Source organism: Tiliqua scincoides, chromosome 10 (assembly GCF_035046505.1).
Source record: "Tiliqua scincoides isolate rTilSci1 chromosome 10, rTilSci1.hap2, whole genome shotgun sequence".
Classification (NCBI taxonomy): domain Eukaryota; kingdom Metazoa; phylum Chordata; class Lepidosauria; order Squamata; family Scincidae; genus Tiliqua; species Tiliqua scincoides.
This window is the reverse complement of record NC_089830.1, coordinates 17,447,983-17,475,982: the sequence shown is the minus strand read 5'-3', so window position 1 is coordinate 17,475,982 and position 28,000 is coordinate 17,447,983. Positions and strand designations below refer to the sequence as shown.

At 46.3% G+C, this 28,000-nt stretch overlaps 1 protein-coding gene across 1 annotated transcript in view; it reads left to right on the top strand.

Annotated features, from left to right (window-relative positions):
- The first annotated feature begins 515 nt into the window (after positions 1-515).
- The window catches only part of MECR (mitochondrial trans-2-enoyl-CoA reductase), a 31,270-nt gene continuing 3,785 nt past the window's right edge, over positions 516-28,000 (top strand). The window contains exons 1-8 of the mRNA XM_066638464.1: positions 516-714; positions 20,584-20,681; positions 22,663-22,794; positions 24,729-24,872; positions 25,572-25,674; positions 26,669-26,771; positions 27,249-27,322; positions 27,728-27,788. Coding sequence (XP_066494561.1) covers positions 575-714; positions 20,584-20,681; positions 22,663-22,794; positions 24,729-24,872; positions 25,572-25,674; positions 26,669-26,771; positions 27,249-27,322; positions 27,728-27,788 — 855 coding nt within the window. The 5' untranslated portion in view covers positions 516-574. The remainder of the gene's footprint in view (positions 715-20,583; positions 20,682-22,662; positions 22,795-24,728; positions 24,873-25,571; positions 25,675-26,668; positions 26,772-27,248; positions 27,323-27,727; positions 27,789-28,000) is intronic.

Here is a 28,000-nt window from a genome sequence, read left to right as displayed (position 1 = left end):
TATCTATCTACAAATATATTCATATATATATATACATGATGCATTTATTTATATATATATAAATGTATAAAAATTTAGTATTTTTATATGATACATTTATATATGTATAAATGTATCATGTGTATATATAAATTATTAAATATTCATTGATTTGAGAAATGTATCCTGTGTGCGTGAGAGTTTGTGTATATATATTATATGTATATATGTACGTGTGTGTGTGTGTGTGTGTGTGTGGAGAGAGAGAGAGAGAGGATACATTTCTGGAATCAATAAATATTTAATATTCTATTTAAGTTTAATTACTGAGATCCACCGAGCCCCTCCCCCTCCAGAGCCACTGGCCTCTCCCACCCAGGTGGAGCCTGTTCCAGAGAGCGGGGTGGCCACAGGGAAGGGCGGGGCTCCGTGGCTCTTCCAGGGAGAGACGGGGCCACAGGGACGGGGCGTGGCCTTCGTGGTTCTCCCACCCACGTGGCTGCTCTTCCAAGGAGAGGCGGGGCCACAGAGAGAAGGGGGCGTAGCTTCGCGGAGATCTCTCGCTGGGGGCGACGTCATCACCGTGCGCGTCGCGATGGTTGCTATGGCGGCGGTGCGGAGGCTCCGGGCCTTGGCGACGGCGGGGCCCGGTCTCAGGGGGTTGTCCGTGACCAGCCGGGCGCGTCCTCGAGGGCTGGTGTACGAGCAGCACGGGGAGCCGGCTCAGGTCCTACAGTAAGAGCGGGGCTGGGCTGCGCGAGGGCTCGCCTCCCCCCCCCCGCAAAGCAGGCAGGCGTTCAACAGGGCAGCTTCCCTGTGCCTGTGGCTGGAAGCAGGGAACGGGGAGGAGGAGCTGCCCCGTTGGACTCCTGGGCATGAGGAAGCCCCCCCAGTCCAGCACCCTGCCTGCCCCCCACCAGCTGCTGCTGCCTCCTGGAGGTCGACAGGCAGGCATTCCACAGGGGCAGCTTCTCCCTCCCCGTTCCCTGCCTCCACCCACAGGCACAGGGAAGCTGCCCCTGTTGGGCATGAGGAAGCCCACCGCTGTCCAGCATCCTGCCTGCCTCCCACCTGCTGCTGCACCTGTTGAACATCTGGGCATGAGGAAGAGCAGGCCAGAGGAAGCCCACCCCAGTCCAGCACTCTGTCCCCCATGAGCTGCTGCTGTCTCCTGGAGGCTGGCAGGCAGACATTCTACGGGGCAGCTTCCCCCCCCCCGCTTCACTTCATGCACCCACTGGCACAGGGAAACTGTACCTGTTAGACGTCTGGGCATGAGGAAGTGCTGCCCAGAGCAGGCCAGAGGAAGCCCTCCCTCGTCCAGCACCCTGCCTGCCTCCCACCAGCTGCTGCTGTTGAACTGGAGACTGGCACGCAGCCATGCCACAGGGCACCTCCCCCCCAATTCTCTGCATCCACCCACAGGCACAGGGGAGCTGCACCTGTTGAACTTCTGGGCATAGAAAAGTGCTGTCTAGGGCAAGCTAAAGGAAGCCCACCCCACCAGCTGCTGCCCTCTTCTGGAGGCCGGCAGGCAGACATTCAACAGAGACAACTTCCCCCCATTCAGAGGCTTTGCCAGTAGAACTGGAGCTGTTCCTGGAGACTCCCTCCTCCCTCAGCATGATCAACGCTGGCGCTCTGACTTCTGGGTGTCCAACTTATGGATGGCTGTGTTAGCACTTTTGCACAGGTGCAATATGTCCTAGTGGTGCTTTCATGCAGGCACAATAGCCCCGGGCCAGCAAAAGCTAGCTGTTTTGAGATCCATACCTTCCAGCTAATAGACTGACCTCTGTAATGGAACCGAAACATATGTTGGGGACTTGCTGTAATGTCACTTAGCCGGGAGGCTCTGTTAAGATCTCCAGCATTGCTGTCAGTATTTTCTCTGAGTTTGATGCTGATTCCTGGAGACTCCAGGCCCAAGCAGAGATTCATCACTCTGCAATGAAGGTGCTTTTAGAGAAACTGCAGGGCTGCACTCACTGCTGCCCCCATTCCTCATGGAAGTGTGTCCAAAACCAGAACGCAAAAAGGTTTCTCTCAAATCTTACTTCCTTCTCTGTCCCAGAGATTGCTAAAAGTGCGTTTTCAATGCATCGGACACAGAAGTGTCTTCACATCTTAAACACGAATAAAGCTTTACCCCACACCTGGTCGAACCCTGTCCTGGGGACCAGATCCAGGATTCAATGGAATCCTCCTGCACAGTGAGCTGACCTTTCTGTTCCACCTTGGCACCGTGCAAAGTTTCATTGTTCAGGGGACAGGGATGCTCTGGACAGTCGCATCTGCCAAAACATTCTGTCGTGCGGCCTTCTGAGATGCGGAGCAGATGACGCAACTGCCTAGAGCAGGGATGCCCAAACCCCGGCCCTGGGGCCACTTGCGGCCCTCAAGGACTCTCAATGCAGCCCTCAGGGAGCCCCCAGTCTCCAGTGAGCCTCTGGCCCTCTGGAGATTTGCTGGAGCCCACACAGGCCCGACGCAACTGCTCTTAGCATGAAGGCAACTGTTTGACCTATTGCCGGAGCTGTGGGATGAGGGCTCCTGCCACTGCTTTCAGTTTCACATCTGTGATGCAGCAGAGGCAGCAAAGGAAAGGCCAGTCTTGCTGCTTGCTGTTTCACATCTGTGATGCAGTAGCAGCAGCAAAGGAAAGACCAGCCTTGCTTTGTACAAGGCCTTTTATAGGCCTTGAGCTATTGCAAGACCTTCATTCATTCATATAAATTCATCTTTAATATATTCATTGATGTAAACTTATGTAAATTTATTCAAATTTTAAATGTAAATTCTTTTTTTCCCCTGGCCCCCAACACAGTGTCAGAGAGATGATGTGGCCCTCCTGCCAAAAACTTTGGACACCCCTGGCCCAGAGTTTCCCTATCCCCCTAATGAAGGGGACTTTGCATAGTGCTGAGGTGGAATGGAAAGTGGTCCAAATGGGGACCGTTTTTCCGTTGCACCAAACCTAGTGAGTTTGGCATCCTTGCTCTAGCCCACAGACGCTCATGCTGTAATAAGTGTTGTATTTTTAAACTGCTACATGACTGGTGTTGGCTGAGAGAGGCTACCATGGCTAACCCTTTTATTTTACTCAGCTCCTTAAAGACGAATGGCGTAATGTTCTAGTGGGAGAATGTGGCTTTCTATTCAGTTTGTGTTTGTGTTGCTTGGAAGTGGTTAGTCTGTACTGATTTTGGTTTGGAGAATTGTGTGCTTCCCTTTTCAAGGATCTGAATTTTTCCCATCTCCCTTTGTGAGTTTTGTCTTCCTGTAGTTGGAGTCCTGGGGTCGGTGTGTTATCACTCTCCTTCTCTCATTTTGGGAAGGGAGCATCTGAAAAGAAAGATTCTCTAATGCTGAGGTTGGGTGGTGTAGTGCAGTGGTCATGTAGTGCAGTGGTCTTCAATCCTTTTTGTGCCATGATCCCAACATATAAATAAAATAGGAGACTGGGGACCCCACTGTCAATTCATCCCCTCTCCCAGGACCCTATCCGCCCACCCCATCTCTGTTATCGCCCATTCTGTCCTTCCAGCACTGTTCACTGTAACCAAATACTCTTATTAGAGAGAATGGGAAAAGTCAGCATAAAGACCTGCACTAGTGAAAACTGTTTTAGCACAATTGCTAAGAAGCTGAGTAGGACTAGGACACAGTCTCCTGGTACAAGAGGGGGCACACCCTTTACCTGGTGGTGCTCTAGTCCAGTGGGCTTCACCCTTTTTCATTCCTGTAAGTTGTCAGGACCCCACAACTGAGATTTTGTGACCCCATTGGGGTCCGGACCCCAAGGTTGAAGAACGCTGGTATAGTGGAAAGACTGGTTGGATTTGTATTTATGCAGGGGATGGACAGAGTGGATAGGGAGATGCTCTTTACACTCTCACATAATACCAGAACCAGGGGACATCCACTAAAATTGAGTGTTGGGCGGGTTAGGACAGACAAAAGAAAATATTTCTTTACTCAGCGCGTGGTCGGTCTGTGGAACTCCTTGCCACAGGATGTGGTGCTGGCGTCTAGCCTAGACGCCTTTAAAAGGGGATTGGACGAGTTTCTGGAGGAAAAATCCATTATGGGGTACAAGCCATGATGTGTATGCGCAACCTCCTGATTTTAGAAATGGGTTAAGTCAGAATGCCAGATGTAGGGGAGAGCACCAGGATGAGGTATCTTGTTATCTGTTGTGCGCCCTGGGGCATTTGGTGGGCCGCTGTGAGATACAGGAAGCTGGACTAGATGGGCCTATGGCCTGATCCAGTGGGGCTGTTCTTATGTTCTTATGTTCTTATGTATTGGGAAGACCAGTGTTGAAATTCTTGTGCAGCCATGGAACTTGCTGTATGCGATGGAAAAAGGAAATAAGCAAGTGCAAAAATCTACTGTGGAATTCAGAAAAGAGGGTTGGGGGTTGGAGGTCAGGCTGCTAGAGCATGACAAAGGAGGAAGCAGCATGAGATGGGGAGCATGATGCTCCAAAGCACTACTGAGTTCTTGTGGTAGTACATTTTTATTTGCTCTTTACCATCCATAATAAAGCCATTGGATTGTCCAGGGTTTGGAGTGGTTTACCATCAGTGTCAGATTTCAGCCAGCTCTACCTCTCATTTCCATCTAGGACCCTGGAGGCTATGGATGTTCTGGACTGATTAGCTGTGAAGCTAATGGCTGTGGGTTGGTAAATGGAGATCTAATCCAAACAAGGCAGAAAACAAGACTATGAGTGAGTAGGAAAGCTGATTCTGGATGGGGTAGCATTGCTCTTGCATGGGCAGGTTCAGTCTAAGAGTGCTGCTGGGCCTGACTATGCGCTTGGAGGGTCAGGTGGCAGCTGCGGCCAGAAGCACGTTTTTGCATAACTTTGGTTGGTATGCTGGCTTCAGTCCTTCCTATGCGAAGCAGATCTGTCTGCATGAAACCATGCCTTAGTGGCCCCTGGCTACTCGTAAATTATTACAATGCAGTCTGGTTGGGGCTACCCTTGGAGGTAATCTGGAAGCTTTAACTAATTCAGGATGTGGCAAGCAGGTGTTTATGGGCACAGTGGTGGTAACATAATATACCTGTGCTTCATGATATGCACTGGTTCCAGGATATCCAAATTAAAGGTGTTGGTTATTACCTATCAAATCCAATATGGCTTAAGTTTAGGGTACTTGGATGCTCCCCTGCATGAAGCTGCATATCAGTGGCTCTGTTCCATCCCATTGCTTTCAGAGGTTTGGTTGGTAGGGATATGGGACAGGACTTTTTCAGTGGCAACCACCCCCCTGGTTTTGGAATTCCTTCTCCCATGAGGTCCAGTCAACCTCAATGCTATTTTCTATCAAGCGGGCAATTAAAACATTGCCATTTAGTTTTGCTCCCCCCCCCCCTGAGTTTTGTTGCTGGTCATTTACTTGTTTGCTGATGGTTTTCTGCCTTGTGATTGTATTGATTATGTTTATATTGTTGAAATTGTATTGGATTGTTTTATTGTGAATTTTAATCTGTGAGAAGCCTTGATGGTTCTTTGAGTGGAACCAATTGGCAGCCCAGAAATCTTTTTTAATAGTAATAAATATTTTTGCAACAGGCGCTTTTTTGTGTTTGTTTTTTGCACATAGGAGAAGCAGCATAATTTGGGCATTCACTTCCCATCCTCATTACTACTGAATGAATGCCAGTTGCCTGCCAAGGGAATAGTGGAGGGAGGCTGTTACTGGCATACTCTGCTTTGTGGACTGCTGGAATCATTTGGTTCCCACATGAGGATTGGGACACAGGACTTGATAGACCTTCAATCCGGTCCAGCAGGGTGGTTCTGGTATAAAATACAGTTATAGGGCTTAGCTGCTATCCCCAAAACTAGAGTTTTTAATACAAAAAGCATTTATAACAGATCAATCAACTCTTCCTGAGGTTTTACCTTCATCAAAGTGCTAAAGATGAGCAACTGAAATGCAATTTGAAGACATGAACTATCATTCCGGTTTGTGTGGGTAAATTGGGCAATGCCTGTGAACATCTGGTGACTTTTGATTTTTTTTTATTTTTCCCTTTAGTTGCCATTTGCACCAATCTAGTGGTCTAAGCAAGCGCAGCATCTCGTAGGTGGAACTGTGGGGAAAAAAGGACAAGGCCCCGTTGATGACTTGACCTTGATCCTGTGGCAGTACTCTGTTCTTCAGCGTGACACTGTTTAACCTAAATTGATTGACTGAGATCTTAAAGACCTTCCAGGATAACCTAAACCTTCATCTTGCATTCTCATGAAGCATTTTTAACTACAAATAGTTGGTCCCATGGAAAAGGACACAGTGAGTCCTAGACTGCCTCCACTAGCATTTAGAGTAGTAGAGATGAGATTTTGAGTTATATATAGCCCTTCTTCACTGATAGGTGTTTAACAATGAAGATTGACCTGGTAGCACATCTAAAATAGAGAGGAATGACATTAATTGAATTATAAATTGCTGTGCCTTGCTGGGGGGGGGGGGTCAGATTACTGTGTGCATCTCCATTTTCCCCACTTGTTCATCTTCCTCTCCACCCCAGCCAAGGCAGCAAAAAACCTTGAAGATCTATGAGGAAAATTCAGCCAGAAAATGAAGAAATTACATTGCAATACATCTTTCCATCTCCAATCTTTTTTTGGCTTTCCATCTTCCATCTTTTTTGGTTCCACTCAATCCTTGGAGCCAGACAAGTAATGTGAAATAGGCTAGAAGCTAGATGAGCAAAGGATAGAGGTGAATTTATGAGGTGCACAGTAGGTATAAGCTCTCCCTCTCTTGGTTACCAATACCATTGCAATATGGTATTTACTTAATTCATGTTTATCCTGTTTTTCGGCAAGGCTATTCAAAACAACAAATAAAGTTCACACAATTTATTTTCCTTTGCTCATTTTTCAGATGGCTTGTCCAAGATATCAAAGCAGTTTGCAAAACAAATTGACAAAGATAGTGATTATCAGTACACCTTACCACAACAATATCTATATGCGTTCAGATTGCAGTGCCATGGTAACTGGATTCAGATTTGGGAGGGCCTTGCCAAATATGTGCATTCTAGCTTCTTCAGAAGAAATGCAAATGCTGGAGCTGTACAGGTTTCTCTGAGAAAGGAATTCCATGTTGATCATCACCAAAAAGACCCTGTCTCTTGTGCCTGCCAATCAGATCTCTAATGATGATTGGACAGAGAGCAGAACCTCTGTGTCTGATCTTAGGTAGGTAGGCTGATACAGAATTATGGTGGTAGATCTTTATCAGTATCCTGTTATAGTACCTTTTGTTTAGCGGTGGATTCCTCTGTGTGGCTCAGAAGGCAAGCAAAGAAAAAATTCTCAATCTCATGGTGAGGATGTACAGTATATTTGAAAATTCATCTTTCTAGGCCTTTCTGTTGCAGTTTTTTCCCATCTTCCAGTCCTCCTTCTTTAACAGGTATGCAAAACCGTCCAAATTCCAGTCAGCAGAGCAAAATTACAGGGTAGTTCTCAGCCACCAGCCATCAATTGTCATGATAATCTTTGCGGAATGTATCACTGCAGGGAAAGAAATGGAACAGTTTTCTTGAGTCTCTGTGATTTTGCATTTGTTCTTAGAACTTGATTCTTAAAGGGGAAGTTGTTGATCACATGAAGACCTCTTCAAGTTTTGTTGAGAGGATGTTTTCCCCTTACCCCATGTAACAGCCCAGCCGTGGGGCTGGGGCTATGGGGCTATTTATATGGCTCAAATCTGAGCAACCCATGTAGGGCTCCAAGGCCCAGGAGTGGGGGTTAGGATATGGTGTGCATTGCCATCACCAATCCCACCCCTCCTTCCCAGGCCCAATCCTTCCCCCCAATCCACCCTTCTCCCCCCCCCCCCCACTGCCAGGTGGAAATCTACCTGCCCCGGCCAGCACACAGATAGGATCTGGTGCCTGTAGGCCAGCACACATCTTTGTGCCAGCATGGCTGGCTCTTAAGTTGGCTCTAATGTGCCTTATGGCACTTTTATGACACTCAAGAGCTGGCGCAAGGGGGCCTGCGCCAGCCCAAATGTAAGTCAGGATCGGGCTGCCTGTTGTTTAAAGTTCAGGCTATACTTTGTCTCTTGGCTCTATCAAGACTGCTGGCTAATGGCTTATTTCTTCTAAGTTCCTGGATTGGTAATGTCTGTATTAAATGGCCTGACATTAAGCTGCTTTTGTCCGATACAATACCCAGTAGGGATGGTGATTCTTTTTTCCTCCTCTGAGCACTCTGAAAGCTGGTAGGGATAAGCAAGCCTACAAGAATAGCACTGTCTCTCTTTTTAACTTGGATTAAAAAGCTAGTGTCCAACTCACAATTAGATTTTAAATCCTTTCAGTATCCTCCTAGTGCTGCAGTTTTCAAACTTTCCCAGAGTTTGAAACCTGCAGTAAGTCTTTGCGAGAGTGGGGGGGAAGGCAGCGGTGGCGGGTCAAAGGCAGCGACATGATCCCCAGGATCACGCCATTCAGGGATCTGCAGGGACTGGGGTGCAGGTCAGCAGCAGTGAAAGTGAGCGATTGCGCTCTGCCTCTGCAAAACTGGAAGTGGAGTGCAATTGCTCACTTTCACTGCTGCTGACATGGATAGCCCTGCAGAGGCTCGCGCAGGGCTCCCTACACCCAGGGACGGCTGCTGCGGAGACTGGTGGGTGCACCCCAGTTCCTGCAGCCCAACAGAAGTGAAAGTGGAGTGATCACGCTGTGCTTTGGGTTTAGCTGATGCGGGGTGTGATCACCCCACTTTCACTTAGGAAGCCTCAGAGAGCCCTGCAGACAGCCGCACAAAGCTCCCTGCACCCCCAGGAGGCTGCAGGAGGCTGTGCTGAGTGCAGCCAAGCCCCTGCAGCCCCTTGAGCAGTGATCTTGGCTCCTGGCTGCCCCACCCCTTAAGGGCAAAGAGGCCAGGGCCCACAAGCTAGGGCATCGTGATGCCCCAGTCTGAAAACCTCTGTCCTAGTGTGATAATGTGACTCTGAGTGAGGGCTCTCTTATTGAAAATGTACGCTCGGCATCTGAAATTGCACACTTATGCATGAGTACTCACACTTGTAATTCTGAGTGCCAACTTCTGATTGAGCTCAAATGCAGAACCTCTAATTCAAAACAGGTTTCTCCCCTCAGATTTTGGTATAGCATGCTCTGATGTTGAAATTCTGCATCCTGTTCTAGATGTTCAGGAGCCTGATTGCCGGAGTTCTCTAGAATTAGGGAGCTGCTTGTTGTGGGGAAAAGACCAAACTGCATGTTGGGCATTTCTTGGTTAGAATCTGCCCTCTGCCATGAATGCACCAAGGTAGCTTTAGGCAAGTCACTCTTTCAGCCTCAGACTTTTCTACCTGCAATATGGGGATAATAGCATTACTTCCTTTTAGAAAGTTACCTTCTTGACCTTTTGCAGTCCTCGCTTGAAGCACTTTGTGTGCTGAAAAAGAACTAAATCGGTGTTAATTAGGAATTTTTATCAAGGGAGCCTCATCAAATTTGTGGATGTCACCAAACTGGGAGTAGTAGTAAACACAATAGAAGACAGTAGAAGCCTTCAGGAAGAGCTAGACAAAATGGAATACTGGGCTGAAATGAATAAGAGGAAGTCCAACAGGGAACAGGGAACCGTAGCTTCCAAGTCACAAGAAGTTGTGGTTCCGCTTTACTCTGCACTGGTTAGACCTCACCTGGAATATTGTGTACAATTCTGGGCACCTCATTTTAAGAAAGATGCAGCCAAACTGGAGCAGTTTCAGAGGAGAGCGGCGAGGGTGATCAGGAGGCTGGAGGACAAGCCCTGCGAGGAAAGGTTGAGGGAACTGGGCATGTTCAGCCTGGAGAAGTGAAGGCTGAGAGGGGATATGATAGCTGCCTTCAAATACCTAAAGGGCTGTCCTATGGAAGAAGGGAATAATTTATTCTCAGCTGTCTCTGAAAGTAGAACCAGTGGGTACAAACTGCAAGAGAGGAAATTTCTACGGTCTCAGGGAAAAATTCCTGACAGTCAGTTCGATTCAGCAGATTCAGAAAGTTGGTGGACTCTTCCTCACTGGAGACATTCAGGCAGAGGCTCGACAAACACCTGTTGGAGATGCTCTAAGAGGATTTCCTGCCTGGCAGGGGATTGGACTAGATGACCTATAGGCCCCTTCCAACTCTATGATTCTGTGATCTCTGGCGTTCAAATTTTGATGGTTTAATAATGCACAAAGTATCTTCTTCAGAAATAGTGTCAATCAAACTTGCTTTGAATGCCCCTCCACTAAAAATCCAAGTGTATTGTAAAACGCACAGTGTATCAGATGTGAAAAAGAAATGGTGGAAGGCACTGAGTGGGTGTGTATGCAGTGTGTGTGTGCGTGCGCGTGCGCGCGATGCAGATATAGTATAGTTGCCTGCCTGCTGAGCAGTTTAAATGGTGTGACTTGCACTTTGCTCTCACTTGCACTTTGTTCTCCCCTGTTGTGGCATATTTTGCCACTGCAGGATTTGTGGCTAGGCAACCTTCAGGCATTCGGTCAACTTAAGGGGAAAAGTATTCTTTGGTGAATTGACTGGCCAAGGTTTTAAAGCATGAAAATTAGAACAACCAAGAATTGCACTGAGTTAAAAATCTACTGTTTTCTAGTGGTACTCAGAATTCAGTACTATACCTCCCAGTTGTTTTACTGAATGCCATGCTAGGCTGCTTGGAGACCCTCTGTTTCCCACAGGAAATCCAACACAGTTATGCATTTGTGCATTTATGCATTTGTGACTGGCACTGGGTGCTTTCTTTTGACTCCACATATCCTGATACCTGATGCCTCTGAGTATGCACAGAGTTCTGAAGTCTTTCAGGATAAAAAGGCTAATGCCAAAGGCTCCAAAGCATGTGCAAAGTGACTTTCCTTTGTGAAAGTGAAGTTTTTCTCTGGGAACTGTGGAATGTGATTTTATATGCCTTATCCTGCTCTGCTCTGCTCACCAAGGGTTTCAGCAGCTCCACGAATGCTATGTAGCCTGACAAGTGATTTTAGGTGCAGGCAGTCATTCAGCTGGGACGATGGTGGACGGAGAAAAGCTCAGGTCCTATTCTGGACTGTCTAGCCTAGAGGTGTCAAACTCATTTCATACAGAGGGCTGAATGGTATTCCTGGTGCCTGCTGAGGATCAGAAGTGACATCATGAAGCAGATGATGCTCTTCATTTTCGCATAGAAACTCATTATCCGAAAATGACAGAAGAGAACTTGTGCAAAACTTGCTCATGAGTTCAGGATATGAGAGAGCCCAATTATCACTCTGGGAGAGCCCAAGTATAATGGAGGGGAAATAAATTGCTTCCAGGGGCTACATTCGGCCTGTGGGCCTTACGTTTGACATCCCGGTCTACCCTCGCCAGTCAGAAATTGCATTCACAGGATGCTGCTGATCTCTTTTTCTTGAAATCAGTGGTTCCCAGGCTTTGCCCAAAGATAAAGAAATCACTGAGTTGTTGCGGGGCCGTTACAGAGGGTGGTGATTTGATGTTGGTGACAGTGACGGCTCTTCCAGGTTCTTGCTGCTGCCCCCACTTAAGGAAAAAAAAGAGGGTTTCGGGACTTACTCGTATGCAGTGTACCTGGGTTTGCAATATCTCCAGTCACTGCCGCAGACGAGCAAGTTCTGAAACCCTTTTTTTTAACTTAGTCAGCAGTAGTGCAAACCATGGAGTCGCCACTCCCCTTAAGGGGGAAAATGCTGTTTCCTGCTGCCTTGGGGAGTCGTGACCCCTCCCCCCCAGTTAGGAAATGCTGCTTTAAATGGACTTAGAATTTTCTGTTAATTGCTTTGGATCCAAAGATAGTCGCTTGTGTGTTCTTCTGCAAATTCTTATACAAGAGCTCATGAGGTGGTTTATTGTGTCATTTGGTGGCAGTTTTCACAATTCTGCTTACACAAGAGGGCCCATAGGTTCTTGCACAATTGAAACAACAATTTTGGATTTGGTGTCACTTTTCTTGTGCACCATTCTTGTGCAAGGTGTAAAGCAGCCCTTCTGTGAATGGAAGGCGCCTTTTGCACTCAGAGAGCACCTTTGGATCCAACGCATTTGCTATGGGGAATCTCTGGCTGCCTCAGGCTGTTCATGTGGCAAGCGCACCATCCATGAATATCTTTGGAATAAACCCTAAGTTTCATACTATAGCTTCCAATCGGCAGGCCCAAAATATACGTTTGAAATGATAGCTCTTACTTTCCCTTGTTTAAAATTAATTTATAGTTTGCTCTAAAAACTGTCCCAATACTGCACATTTTTCCTCCTTCCTCTAAGGGTTTAGTTCCAAAGCAGTGTCCTTAAACTACTTTTTAAAATTTAATGATCAGGCTAATAAAGGGGTATGGAGCTGGAAGTAGGAAATAGAACACTACCACCTGGTTCTCCTGCAGTCAGAACAAGCTGAGAGGCTTTAATGATTTGCTGATAGGACTACGTTATGTTGGATGCAAAAGGGAACAGGTCATTCTCTAGTGCTGTATAATGGGCTGGTGTACAGCAAGGCTCCTAGTCTCTTAAGTCCTGTGTGGAACTTGCAAGGGGAAGTGCAGACCCTGCTGTGTCTTTCCGGCCCCTTCTTGTGTTTCATCTTCCCATCTGATTGTCACAATTTCTGCAGCCTTGAAGAGAGCGACTGATCACACTGTCATGATTGTGTTCATGCTGAGATTCTGAGATGACTAACCCCATAACATGCTAACTTTATACCTTTTCTGGTGTGTTGACTTCTCTCCAAGCTGGCTGGGTCCACTGAAACATCTTGGGGCCTCTTGCTGCACCAGATAAGCCTGCTGAATATCTTCCAAATGATGTCAGAGCATCTGTGAGCCTGAGCTAATACAATTGCGTTTTTTCCCCTTTGTGTTGGTTACAATTGTGTCCCAAACTGGCTGGTTGAAACTTACTTTCTGTATGAAATTTTACCATTACTTTCCTAATACCTCTTGAAATGTATGCAGGCATCACCCGCTGTTTATTATGTTGAGTTTTCCCCTGCTGTTCCTTGAAGGAGTTCAGTGCAGTCTTCCCTCCCCTATTTTATGCTTACAACAATATTGTGATGTAGGTTAGGTAGAAAGAGAAGCAACCCAAGATTACCCAGTGGGCTTCATTGTATTGGCAACCTTCAGTCTCGAAAGACTATGGTATCGCGCTCTGAAAGGTGGTTCTGGCACAGCGTCTAGTGTGGCTGAAAAGGCCAATCCGGGAGTGACAATCCCTTCCACACCGGGAGCAAGTGCAGTCTGTCCCTGGTCTGTCTCCCTGGCTATGGGCCTTCCTTCTTTGCCTCTTAGCCTCAGACTGTTGGCAAAGTGTATCTTCAAAAGTGGGCTTCATAGCTGACTGGGAATTGAAGCTTGGGTTTTCCAGTCCTAGTCTGATGCTCTAAGCCAGGGGTGCCCAAACCCCGGCCCTGGGGCCACTTGTGGCCCTCGAGGACTCTCAATGCGGCCCCCAGGGAACCCCCAGTCTCCAGTGAGCCTTTGGCCCTTCGGAGGTTTGTTGGAGCCCACACTGGCTCAACACACCTGCTCTCAGCGTGAAGGCGACTGTTTGACCTCTCATGTGAGCTGTGGAATGAAGGCTCCCTGCACTGCTTGTTGTTTCAGGTCTGTGATGCAGTAGCAGCAGCAAAGGAAAGACCAGCCTTGCTTTGTGCAAGGCCTTTTATAGACCATGAGTTATTGCAAGACCTTATTCATTCATTCAAGTTCATCTTTAATATAGTCATTTATGTAAACTTATATAAATGTATTCAAATTTTCAATGTAAATTAATTCTTTTCCCCCGGCCCCCGACTCAGTGTCAGAGAGACGATGTGGCCCTCCTACCAAAAACTTTGGACACCCCTGCTCTAAGCCAGTGATTTTCAACCTTTTTCATCTCATGGCACACTGACGAGGTACTAAAATTGTCAAGGCACACCATCCTTTTTTTGGACAATTGACAAGGCACACCACGTTGTTGAGGCTTACATCTTCCCATGGCCCTACTAATAAATGACCCTCCACCACACCTGCAGACCATTCATGGCACATCAGTTGAAAATGGCTGCTCTAAGCAATATGCTACAATGCCTTTTTCTCATAGTACAAGCTGAGGCATGGCTACTCAGGAGTAAGTCCCATCGTGTTCAGTGGAACTTAACCCTAGGAAAGTGTGTATAAGGTTGCAGCTGTGATAGGGTGTTTATTTTATTTAAAAGATTTTTACCCTGCTTTTCCTGTGCTGGAGCAGATGCCCAAGGCAGCTATAGGGTATATGTGGTTTTAATGCTTTTAGCACGGTTTTTATCATATTGAAATATTGTTGTAAGCTGCATTGAGGGCCCTTAAGTGAGGTTGAAAGGCAGGGTATAAATCTCTTACATAAATAAAATATGTTCGAAACATAAATAGCAGCAGGATGAATTTTGAGGGTCTGAAGGTGTCTGTGGCAACTTGGGTTATGATCCTTGTGCAAACTGCAGAAAGGAATGAGTAATGGTGTGGCAGGGCAAGATCAGGAGCCATTGGTGAAGAGAAATGGCAGAAGAAGTTATGGGGAGAGCGGAAATAATTGTGGGAGCAGCTGTTGGTCTGCCTTGCGCTGTTGGCACCAAGATTTTGAAAAGTGCTGCTTTAAAGTAAACTGCCCTTATTGATGATCTTGGGCTCTCATCTCTAACTCCTGCATTCCTTCCTGAAAGTGCCACTATGATGTTTAATTTCTGTCCTGCAACCCAATCAGAGATGACTCTGGCCATAAAATTCCAGGCCTCGCATCTTGTAGATTAAGCAATGGATTTCTTACACAATTTACTTGATCAGTTGAGGCGAGTGGCCATTATTCAGCTGAATGGCATAATAAATTTGAGCAAATTTGGGTGATTAGGTTCCCGCCATACTTTGCTGGCAGCCCAGTAATTAATGGTCTTGTCAGCATTTCCATTATAACATCAATTTTTCAAGGGAGCTATAAATTAACTATAAAAAATCTAGCCCATGCAGAAATGCTGAGATTGAGGGCTGGGGTTGAATTTTTCTTCTGTGCTTGAGCCTTAGCATGCCTGGTTCTTCATTAACAACCAGGCTAGCCGCACACCCAGCATTTCATAGAGAGATTCACAGTTAGTCTTTTACCTCTAGTGAGAAAAATTGGTGACCAGCCAAGGCCCTGCTGCCATGGGCAGCGGTGATGGTGAAAGAGACTTGTGTGTAGCCATAATAGTGCTGTCTTGTGCTTATGCACAACTGTGCTATGACAGCTCCCAGTTATCGTTCTCTTTTCTAGCAAGAACCTCTTTAAGGTTAGAAAAGAGTTGTCATAGCGCTCTCTTGTCAAAAGACAAGACGGTGCTATGGCTGTTGCCTGCAGTTTTTGTAATATGGTTCTGATTAATGTTCTGCTATACAGTCAGTGTGGGTAATTCTCTTTCCAGCCTTAAGACTAGGGGTTCCTCCTAGAAGAAGGAAAGCTCAAGACAGTGAGCAGCTGCTGTTGCAACTGTGATCTGTTTCTGCTGTGCAGGTCTCACAGCAGCTGATCTCTGGCAGTTGCCTGTCATATAGCCAGTGCATTTATAATCAGGCGAACGTGAAAGGAATGTGTTTATTGTGGATCGTGAAAGCATAGGCAGAGCCCATCTGGAAGCAAACAAAAACTAGTATATTATGATCACCAAGGCCACTTTTAAAATATTGCATTTACCTTTACATGCAATTATTTATTCTGACACTGGAAGAAACATTTAACCTGTGACCACCTGTCTTCATATATGCTGCCCTGAGCTTCCTGAAGGATAAAAATCAAAATCAGTTTTGGGGGGATTGTCATCAAGAGGGATGTCACGTATATGTTGTTGTAATGAAAAGCAAAACGAAACAGGAAGGGATCAGACACTGTGCAGGTAAAATACGTGATGTGCAAGGCTGTTGATCAGAATGGAGTCCCACCTCTTCAGCCACAGGTGTGATAGTTGACTCCATCCCAATTAAGTCCATACAGATGAGCAATAATTCCAAGCTGAGCTAAACTATAAAGACTGACTAACTGTAGCACAGATGCTGCCTGGGAGGCTTCGGTGTTTGTATTTAAGAGTCTGTGCACTAATTTCAGTGCAGCAGTGACATTAATGACTGCAAATGAGCAATTGTGTTTTGTGATCAGCCAGTTAAGCCACCAGGCTCCGAAAGGCTTCTGAAAGGAGCCCTTATCAAGCTTTCAGAGGAGATGAGGGCCGGGACAATTCCCTGCCAGCAGCAGAGCCTATTTTAATTCCTCCAGCTGTGTGTTGTTTTCTTATTTCCGCTTGATGAAGAAATTAAACCATATTTTATCATTGCTAAAGTTGCTTTGGCGATAAGGTTTGTGCAGATGTTTGTGTCTGGGTTTAAGGCATATAGAAGTGATGTGGAGAAATCTCTGCATGTGCGCCAGACTGAGAATTGGCTTGAAGGACATTCAGCCCATTTTTATCTTCTGCCAATGTCATGGAGGGGGCAGAACCAGCAGGCATGACGCTCCTCCCCCTCTTTGTATTTATTGCTCACATGGGTGGAACATGAGAAAGGGCTTATGCTCTGTTTCTAGATATCTAGAAAGTTATCTTTTTAGATCTCTCTTATGCCTCCCTGGATGTGCTAAAATTATGTTATTAGTGTTCCCTGCGTTGGCTCGGTCATGTCGTGAGAATGGATGATGGCCGGATCCCAAAGGATCTCCTCTATGGAGAACTCGTGCAAGGAAAGCGCCCTACAGGTAGACCACAGCTGTGATACAAGGACATCTGCAAGAGGGATCTGAAGGCCTTAGGAGTGGACCTCAACAAGTGGGAAACCCTGGCCTCTGAGCAGCCCGCTTGGAGGCAGGCTGTGCAGCATGGCCTTTCCCAGTTTGAAGAGACACTTGGCCAACAGTCTGAGGCAAAGAGGCAAAGAAGGAAGGCCCACAGCCAGGGAGACAGACCAGGGACAGACTGCACTTGCTCCCGTAGTGAAAGGGATTGTCACTCCCGGATTGGCCTTTTCAGCCACACTAGACGCTGTGCCAGAACCACCTTTCAGAGCGCGATACCATAGTCTTTCGAGACTGAAGGTTGCCAACATGACTGTCTTCAGTTTCGTTCTTTTTAAAATATAAGGGAAGTACATGCTATTGAATTATGTTGAAGCGTTTTATTTATTTTTCACATTTTATACTGCCCTTCCTCCAGAGAACTCAGGGTGTTGTCCTCTCCTCCTTTGGTCCTTACAAAAACCACATGCGGTCAAGGTTATCCAGAAAGCTTCATGGCTGAGTGGGGATTTGGACCCAAGTCCAACTCCTGAACCACTACACCACCCTGGCTCTGTGTCAGGACCAGAACATATGGTGTTTTTAATGAATATATGGGCCCAGTGTTTTTCCCTTTGCTTATTTATAAATAGCGCTCAGTAGAGCATGTAAGTCCTGTGACAAATTGGGGGAAGGGGGGGGAGAATAGAAGGCTTAACACTTTGCACTACTCCCCTTCAATACCAATTGTGTGCCGTCATCCCCATGTGCAAGTTACAGTATCAAAAAAAAGCTTCAATAGGCTTTCAACAGAAGCTTTTTTTCCTCTGGAGGGAGTATGTCAAGGAGCACGGTCCAGACTGAAACTGCAGAGCAAAGCATTAATTCCCCATGTGTGGTTTTATTGTGGTTCACAGCCCCCACCCCACCATGCGCCATTTTTATTTTAAAAATTAAGGGAAAACGTCAGGCAAACATGTACATGTATTTTGGCCCTCAACAAGAAGTTTTCCTTAATCAGCATTTGGAAAGTTGTATCTAGTGCCAGCCACCTGCTCAACCAGAACTGAGGAAGGAGGGCGGGCAAAGGACTTGGATGTGAGTGGACATGGGCTGCGTTTTCTTCTCGCTCTGCTTAAATGCTCAGTGCCTCTTCAACGGCATGATCAAAAGGATGGTGGCGTCCAAATGCAGAAGACTTGGCATCCTCCACTGTTCGGTTCAAAGGTGATGGTACAATTGGCAGATCAAAGCAGAGAAGCAAAGGGACTTTGCTGGCCCGCTGTGAGATACAGGAAGCTGGACTAGATGGGCCTATGGCCTGATCCAGTGAGGCTGTTGTTATGTTCTTTTTGGGGGGCAGGAGGTCTGGTCTAGAGGGTTGAGCCTCCATTTGCCTGAAGATAGCATCCGAAGGTCACCAGTTTGAGGTCACTGGCACCGTGCGACTTTGAAGCAGCTGACAAGCTGAGCCGAGTTATTCCATCTGCTCTGAGTGTGGGAGGATGGAGGCCAGAATGTGCAGCCAGATCAAGAAAGGAACATCTGAATGTTGTGGTTTCTTGAAAGATAGAACCTTTCAAATTGTAAAAATCCCTACGGGGATTTAAATTGCCTGCCTATGTAAACCGCCTTGAATAAAGTCTAAGGAGAAATCTGAGGACCAAGAAAGGCAGTATAGAAATACCTGTATTATTATTTATTATTATTATTTCTTATGGACTGTGGTGGTCATGCAGGCCAGCTAATCTGGAAGAAGCACTGAATTCATTTTACCTGTTCACCTGCACTGAACAGGACATGGATGTTCAATTAGTGATTGAGATTCAGCTGTGTTTTAAACCAGCAGTCATTCTGAAGTCTGCTTTATAAAGTCTTAACTTGGAATCACCCTTGTTACTGAAAACTCTTTTGTGGTTGGATTCTAGTCATCCTGACAGTGAGTGACTTCTTAAATTCTGCAAATCAAATAGCTTGTTTGGTATCTGGATGTGTACACAACAAGGTCAGGTGACTTTTAAAGACTCATTTCCTTTCATGAAACTAAACTCGCAGGAGTGCGGTAGAATGTTCCCAGCTGTCTTTTCTTCCCTGCTCTCTGGGCTCCGCCATCTTGGTCAGGCTGAGATCACACTGTTTTCACAAGATCTTGTATGATTCTCATGAGATCTCAGAGTGCTGGGCCTGGTGCTGCCTTGAGAGGGTGCTGCGAAGACAGGCACTGTGACCATGGTATGTTTCAGAACCCCTGAATTAGGGCCCAATCCTACCCAATTTTCCAGTACCGGTGCAGCCACAATGCAGCCCCAAGGTAACGGAGCAAACATTCCCTTACCTTGAGGAAGCCTCTGTGACTGCCTCCCCACAGCAGGATGCAGCACCTGCCCCATTGGTGCGGCTGCATCAATGCTAGAAAGTTGGATAGGACTGGGGCCTTAGTCTGATATTCTAACCATGCTCTGCACTGCTCTGGCTTGTTCTTATTTGCATTGATATCTGTTCCTTCTCCTAACAGTTCTGAGCAGCACTTTCGGCTTCACAACAACCCTGTGAGATAGGTTAGTTTGAGAGAGAGTGACTTGCCTGCAGTGACTCAGTGATTCATAACAGGGTCGGGATTGAACCTGAGTTTCCCGAGCTATCACTCTGCCCATTGCACTGTCCCGCATTGTGTCTCCACTACTCTCCACTTGCTCTAGCAAGGTGGAAGTCTCTCTCTGTCTCTCCCCTGCCCCCCTCCCCACCCCTCCAGGAGTTACGATCCTGCTCTTTGGAGGTAAGGTAGGATAAGCAATGCATTAAATACGATCTCCAGGGCTGGGCTGCCACTCACTTGGAATCAATCCCTTTCAGGGTCAGGAATCGTCTACCCAATGAGATCCTACCAGTCTGCTCAATTACCATTTTCAAGCAGTTAAGGGTGTTTTTCCCCCTGCTATGACTCCTATAGCTGTGGAGCCAGATGATCTTAGCGTGCCATTGCTGCCTTTTAATTGTATGAGTTTTTAAACTGTATAATGATGATCAAGGCTTTTGGGAGCGGTGTGTGTGTTTTTAATGGCTTTTATGCTTTCGTCTTGCATTTCTGTTGTCTTATTCTGTAAGCTCCTTTGAGAGCCCTAGGGCTGAGAATTGGGGTGTAAAAAAAGAAAAAGATGAAAGAATCCAAACGTAAGCAAATTGTTTGGTAGCAGATTTTTGCAATAAGTCTTTGGGGAAGTCCTTTATTGGCTCTAACTAATTTTGATGATTGCGTAACCTGTAATTATCGGCACGCTTCAGTCTCTCTTGTCAGCATTAGCTCTGGAAAGAACTAACTTTTCTGCTCACCTCTGTGGGGTGGTAGCAGAATTGCTGAGAAATCAGATGATGAGCCTGGGAAATCTGCAATTGCAGCGCCCATCTCTCCTTATAAATAGTATCTGGAGGTGGGGTGGCAATCTGGGTTAGAATCATGACACTGGAGTAGAAAGGTCCCCCCCCCCAGAGCAGTTTGCCCATTTAATATCCTGTCCAGCATTGCAGTTCGCGCCTAGAAAAAGTAGAGATGCCCAACAATTTTTGTTAAGAGGGTAAAGAACAGCATTTCACTGGGAAAATGTCATGAAGGAAAGGGATAACTGCCTGATCCAGAATGATACCTAAATAAAGACAAGGGGTGTGTCCTTACATGAGAAGTTGGAGGTGATGGATGAATCCTTAAGTAAACTCCACTCCAGTGAAAGACTTGAGAACCATTGAGGAGGAGGGAGATTCAGACATGGGGAAGAATATTAAGGTCAATACTACATTTTCTCTGCTTTTTTCCACCTACTCCCTCCCCAGGCTAAAGGACATCGATCTGGCAGAGCTGTGGGATTCTGGGGTCCGTGTGAAAATGATTGCTGCCCCCATCAATCCATCAGACATCAATATGATTCAAGGTAACCTTGGTTTGCGTGCCAGCTCTTTCTTCCTGGTTCCCTGCAGTGTTCCTTCATTCCTGCCCCCGCTGTCAAATGAACAATTAGGCAAATAGATTGTCCAAGCGTAATGATAGACTCAGTGAGATCACATACACACACACAGGGCTTATAGAGCTGCCTTTTCCCTCTCACACCTCTTGAGTTGTACTCTGGGAATGCCGCTTTCTAAGGATCCCACCAAAAGCTGCTGCTTGTGTTTGGAAACTGTCGCTCTCTCTGTGACACAGCTGTCTCTGTGTGAAAAACATCATCACCTGAGAGTGCTAAAAAGTTCAGGTATTAATACATTAAATCTTTTGGTCTGCCAAATATGCCTAAGCAATGTGTACCAAGTGTATTCATTTGTGCTGTTTCACACGAGAAGCATCCTTGGGGATTATTGTGACCGCAGGAGACTGAGGCTGTAGGCGATGCACACTTGCTTTGGAATAAGCCAGACTGAACACTGAATGCTACGTTCAGAGTAAGTGTAACATGTTGCATACCACTGAGTCTCTGCTTTATAATTTTTTTTTACACGTGCACACACACATGCACACAGGGCATCTCAAGAAAATGTCCACACATTTTATAGAAACAGTTCCCAAACTTCTAACCCCTATGACCCACTTCATCTTCTGCAGTGGGTCATGGGGTCTGCTGCAACCTGGAAGTTACAAGGCAATATATGGGACGCGATGTGGCCAATGACGTAGGTGGCAAGCCGGTGTGACTTGGAAGCGGCTTCCACATCGCATCCCATATTGCCTCACAGGTTCTTGGTCATGGTGGGTCTCTGCCCACCAAAAATTGGGTCACGATGCACAGTTTGGGAAATGCTGCTTTATAATGTCAAACTATTATTCTTCAATTCATGCACATACTATAACACCAAAATTCACATACATAATGTATGGGATGAACCCAGAAGCAGTTGCTCCACGCAGTTAATTAGCTAGTTTAATGAATTATTAGACCAAGGGCTTGAAATGTTCCCCTTTGGCAATCTATATACTGCTAATGTTGACTAAGGGCCCAATCCTGAACAGTGCACACCAGCTTACTGCTGGCGCACACTGTCGCAAACATGCCATAAGGCACGTTTGCGAGCCTTTACCCTGGGCCTGAGCTAGGTGAGCACAGGCCTGCACTGGGCCAGCTCTGGCACTGGGCCCACATTACACCACCTGACAGTCACCCAGACCATCAGGTGAGTGAGAGTGTGGGGGAAGGTGGGGAGGAGGTGTTCTGGGGTGGGAGAGGGGAGGCATGGTGGGGGGGGCGGGACCAGCCAGCTCAAGAGCCACCGCAGAATCAAGTAGTCCCATTGCAGAGCTACTTTCCTTACTCTGGAGAAGGGGACAACAGTCCCCTTCTCTCGAGGAGCCTCTACAAGCTGCCCGGTTGTGCGTTGGATGCCGCAGTAGCCATTTTTGCATTGCAGCAGCCCTGCACTCCAGGCAGCTCAGGATTGGGCTGCCCGGGATCTTTGGGCATCCACCAACATGTTTTGCTGGGATGGTTCCACCCATCTCTTCCATGTTTCTCTTTGATGTTTGAGTGTTGCAGGTTTTTGACAATGAATAGAGTTCATTAAAAGTTGTGCACATTTTTGGGAGCCACCCTAAGTAAACAGTTGGTATTTGTGGGATTGCAAGGCGTTCCCGGTCACATTCTGGAGATCAGGTGAGGCCCTCCAGTATGGGTTTGGAACCCATGTCGAGTCAAATCCATAGGTTCTGAACCCATGAATATAGAGGGCCCCATATATAAATTTTTTTAAAATGTGAATTCTTTTAATTTTTGTGTGATTAATTCCCATGATGACAAAAGGGCAGCTTATAAAAAGTAACAGGAATCTTCTTCTGAATGGAAAAAAAATATCTGCAGCAAATCTAAGTATTGGCTTCAGCTCCAGAATTGCTCAGACACTTATGACTGAGCTCTGGTCCTTTGGCAGGCACCTATGCCATTCTTGCTGACTTGCCTGCTGTGGGTGGGAATGAAGGAGTCGGTCAGGTCATGGAAGTTGGGAGCCGCGTGACCTCTCTGAAGCCAGGTGACTTGGTGATCCCAGCAGATGCAGGACTTGGTGAGTTGGAGTTTGACTTCTTTTTTTTTAGAGAAAAAATTTAGCATTTTGATAAAGAAAAGGAACTAGGCTACGCAACAAGATAAGGGGGACTGGGAAAGAAAGCGCCCCCTCTCAAGGGCCAAAACTCATCTGATAGTATCACTCCCTGACTTGGAAACTTGCCTGGTGCCTGTAGTCTAGTCCGTAGCATAGCTATTGGGGGGGCGGTCGTGATAAGTATTGCAGGCACTGCAACACACTGTGTAAGCGGCCCCTTCTACTTGCCATCGGAGCCATTCTGGTGTTGCTGTTGGAGCCATTCTGGGAAGCGACAGCGTGCGGAAGGGGCTGCTTACACTGCGCCTTGTGGTGTCTGCAATACTTACTTACCCTGCCGCCCTCCCCCTGTAGCTATGCTACTGAGTCTAGCAACCCAGTCACAAAAGCTTCTGTCTGAAAATCTCTAACAAAGATTCAGCAACAACCTCCTGTTTTCATCCTTAAGCTAAGGATTGGGGCCCAGGAGGGAAGAATGAGTGGTGTTAAGTGGGTCATTGCGTCTTGAAATTGAGAGCAGCTTAGCCACCCTCTGACCTTCCAGCAAGTGTCATGGGGCAAATATTTTTGCCTTTTTGCCTATGGGGCAAATATCAACTAGGGAGAAGACAATTTATATTGGGGGGGAAAATGGATTTTAAAACTCCCTCCCCAGGCACTGTGCCCCCAGTTTGGAGGATCAGGTGCTGCCACTGCTTTTAGCTATTAGAAAAAGAGGAGGGGATCACTCACAGATCTCCGGTCATCTGGTCTTGTTTGGCCCTAAGGGGCCAAATGAATTGAATTGGAGTCTTCCCCAAGGAAACATTTTAATGTGCTCAAAACATCTTCTGCAAGAAATTGGCTTCTGTGCACCTTTTGTTCCTACATTTAGCATGAACGTAATAAGGACCCTGCTGGATCAAGTCAAAGGTCCATATCATGCAGCATCCCACTTTCCAGAGTGGCCAGTCAGATGCCCCTGGGAAGCCCAGAAGTGGGGCATGATGACACCAGCCCCCTTTTGCTCTTGTTTCTGAGCAACTGGTATTCAGAAAGATGCAGTCTCCGGTCTCTGAAGTGGCATACAGCCATCAGGACCATAGATTCGTCCTCCATGAATTTGTCTAGTCCTCTTTTAAAACCATCTAAGCTAATGGCCCATCACCACCTCTTGTGGCAATTAGTTCCATGCACTGAGGGAAGAAGTACTTCCTGTTGTCCATAATGTGTCTCTTGCGAATCGGTTTTATTGGATGAACCCTGGTTCTGCTATAATGAACTAAGAAGGAAAAAGTTATCTCTGTTCACTTCCTCTACACCAGCAGTCTTCAAACGGCGGCCTGCTGTGTGCAGGAAAAGCTGTACAGTTGTGGCACTTTCCATTCTGCGCCATAGCCGCCTTTCTTCTCACCTGATTGTTGCAGAGCCTCACGTTGGCCAGCCATTTCCAATGCCTGTTGCCCCAGGTGTCTCTGTGCCCTGATGTCCCAGGGGCAGTGACTGGCCAGCACAAGGCTGTCTGACTGTCAGGTGAGAAGGAAGGCAGCTGTGGCACAGAACAGAAAGCACTGTGCCCAGATGGCTTTTCCTGCACATCAGATTCGGCCCACAGGCCTTGGTTTAGAAGCCCTTACTCTACACCATAAGGAGTCTTCCCTCCTTTCCTCTCCTAAGAAACCAACTGCTGATGTTCTTTAAAGTGCATTATTTAGTACATGACATACAGACATAATGCATTGCCAAAAGGCAGGGAAGAAAATACTTCTATGGATGCCACCTCTAAGCATTGAGGAATCTTACTACCTTGGGCACTTCAATGTACTTCTTTAAGTACTTTTTATTTAAGCTGGAAACTTGTAACTTAAGTTGCCTCCTTCTGGGTGCCTGAATTGGACTTTTCTCACTCAAACCAGGAACGTGGCGAACGGAGGCAGTGTTCAGTGAAGAGTCTCTGCTAAAGATGCCATCTGACATCCCAGTGACTTGTGCTGCCACTTTGGGAGTCAACCCTTGCACAGCTTATCGGATGTTGTCTGACTTTGAGACCTTGAAGCCAGGTACGTAGCACAGATGTGCTCTCCTTTGTCCATAAACAATGGCTGGCCCTATCAGCAGTGCATCCTTGGCAAAGTTGAAGCCAGGTTGACTAGCTTGAAATTCCTATAGTACATATATAGTATAGTACAGTATAGCCTTCAGAATTGATGATAAACAGAATCAAGCAACTGTTACCCTGTACATGCCTGATCTAGTCTGATCTCGGAAGCTAAGTAGGGTCAGGCCTGGTTAGTACTTGGATGGGAGACCATCTGGGAATACCTGGTACCGTAGGCTTATACCATAGTCTTTCGAGACTGAAGGTTGCCAACCAGAATCAAGGGTTGGATTTTATTCTCAGCTCTTAATTAAAATGTGTAGACTCACTAATGACACCACAAGACTGAGAATGCGCAAGTAGTCACAGTTGGTTCCCAAGTCAGAACAGAGGCAAAAGGTTTCTGGTTATTTGGCTATACCTTTTGATTGAATACAGATATTTCAATGTGGTTTGTTTTATTGCATTCGGCATGAAATTCCATATTGTATGATAGATAACATGATGGTATTCAAAAATACCAAGATTTTCACAACTTTTTCTAATGACACCACTGAACCAGCCACAATTAGCTGGGTCTCCTGAGCTCAGCAAGTATCTTCCACCAGCGGAGGAAAGCATGGACTGTTTGAGAACCAGGGCTGCACCTTTCTGTTTGCAGGAGATTCTCTCATCCAAAACTCAGCCAACAGTGGAGTCGGGCAGGCTGTCATCCAGATTGCAGCAGCAAAGGGGATCAAAACAATAAACGTAGTCAGAGATCGGTGAGTTCACATGAAATTACTCTGTTCCTGGCTGGATCATCATCAAGAGAATTCAAATGCTGTTCCCTATCCCAGCCAGCTCCCTTTGCTCTTAACCAGTCTCCAGTGCTGGTTTTTTTGTTTTTTTAGATGCCAGCACTATTTTATAACCACCTTTTTAAAAAATGTATTTTACAGCCTAACCTTTTCCCTCTTGTATGCACTTTTTGGCTCAGCATCTTCTCTCCCACTTTAAATTGCTGGCACTCCATCCCCCTTGCTTGCTGCATGCATTGTATCAACTTTACACTGTAAGCGTATGAGTGGAAGCAATAGCTCTAAAGCAAAAGGCACACTCCCTTTGTTCTTGAATAATGCTCACCTGCATCATAGCAGGTATAATCGCGGAAGAGGCTTTGCTTCTATGAGAGAGAAAGTGGGGGATGCCTCTCTTGTTTGCCTCCTGCAGTTTTTCTGTATATTTTTAATACAAATTGCAAGCAGCTGTCTGATTCAGGGCACCTTTTTAGTCACTCACAAGGTGTTTTTTTAAATTAATCAGTTTGATTAAAAGTAAATTGGCACCCTAGTGGAGTATTACCAAACAGTTCCCAAAACATCTAGATCTCTCCTTATCCCCTGTGGCTTCAATTTTATTTTATTTTTTTGAAATTTTAATATCTGTTTTACATCCCAGCATCTTATTCTTGGATCACATCAGCCAAGGGTAGATGTGGAAGTACCTGATTGAATGGTATTTATCTGGGGAAAAGCAGCATGGATGTGGTTAGAATCCTGCTTCCAAAGCAAACTCCAATAGGTCATTTTTGAGATATCTACATAACTGACCCATGGTTTCCTCAGCAATTTATTCTGAGGAAGCTGCTTCAGTGGTTGAATAGCAGCTGGCAGAAGAGGATTTTTTCTATAATTGAATCGGGCAGAGACACGAGTCTGTAGGCTTGTCAGAACACACTTTCCCTACCTAATTGCTTGATTTCTCCCCCCTGTCCAGACCTGATCTCCAGGAGCTTGTAGACCGATTAAAGTCCCTTGGAGCAGACCACGTCGTCACTGAGGAGATGCTCAGAAAACCAGACGTGAAAGACTTGCTCAAGGTATAGGTGAGAATCACATTTCTGGGAACCAGTAACAGCAAGGGGAAACTGGGTTGCCTTTGTCAATCAGATTATCTGGTCAAGTCGCTGGTCTTAAGTTTACAGCTCCTTGTAGAAAGATGGAACAGGTAATGAGAAATGTCCTTGGCAGCTGCTGGAGTCAGTGCAGAAACCTAGACTGACAGCCAGCTCCTTGATTTAATCTGATTCATGACTCTGAGATCTTTTTAACAGAGAACACAAGATAGGTCCTCTGCTATGATCTCTGTGCTAAGAGGCAGTGTTCCCTCTAAGGTGTACAGCAGCATAGCCATGCACCTTCTAGCCAAGCTCAGCAACTTGGAAGTTTGGCAATGACATGATTATGTCCTTAGCAACCTTAGAACTCAAGCAGAACATTGCAGAGCTTTTCCTCTTGAGCAGCAGCTTGCAGAAGGGAACACAAGAAGTAACTTCTCTCTAACACTCCTTCTCCAGAACGTTCCTAAGCCCATGTTAGCCCTGAACGGCGTGGGAGGGAAAAGTGCGACTGAGTTGTTGCGTCATCTGCAGTAAGTTACACTCTTTGTCTGTTTCTCTAATGTGAACTGAGCATGGCTTGCTTGCTGACATTTCTGTTTAGAGGTGCAGGTTTGCAAAATCCTTTTATGCAGGGGCACTCCTTCTGGGGAAGAAACAAGGCTGATGAAAAATCCTACCGCAAATGTCAGATTTCTTCCCAGAGACAGAAGGTTCTAGCTCCTGGCAAATTTAGGGTCAGACTAGACATGATATAGAAGATTCATGAATCCTGTGTGTGAGAGAAAGTGAATATTTGTGTGTTCGTGTCAGTCACTGCAGGGGCAAGGAGTTGTGGTTTCCATTTGGAACTAGAAAATTCTACAAAACTTTTGTTCTAGAAAACTAGAACTATCAACTGCTTGGCCTCCTAATCTCACACTTGAGTCCTTCTGTAGGCATAAAGGAACCATGGTAACCTATGGAGGGATGTCAAAGCAACCTGTGACAGTCCCTGTGGTGAGTAGCAATGACATTTCAGATCTTAATAATAAATTTGTTGTGGATTTTCAGCTCCGTGGTTCTCAAACTACTTACCATTGCGACCCAATTTATTGTCCATGGCCCGCCATGACCAGGTGGCTGCAGGACAATATGGGGCACAAACTGGAAACCACTTCTGGGTTGCTTCAACCTGCGACCAGTGTCATTTGCTATATCACACCCCAGAA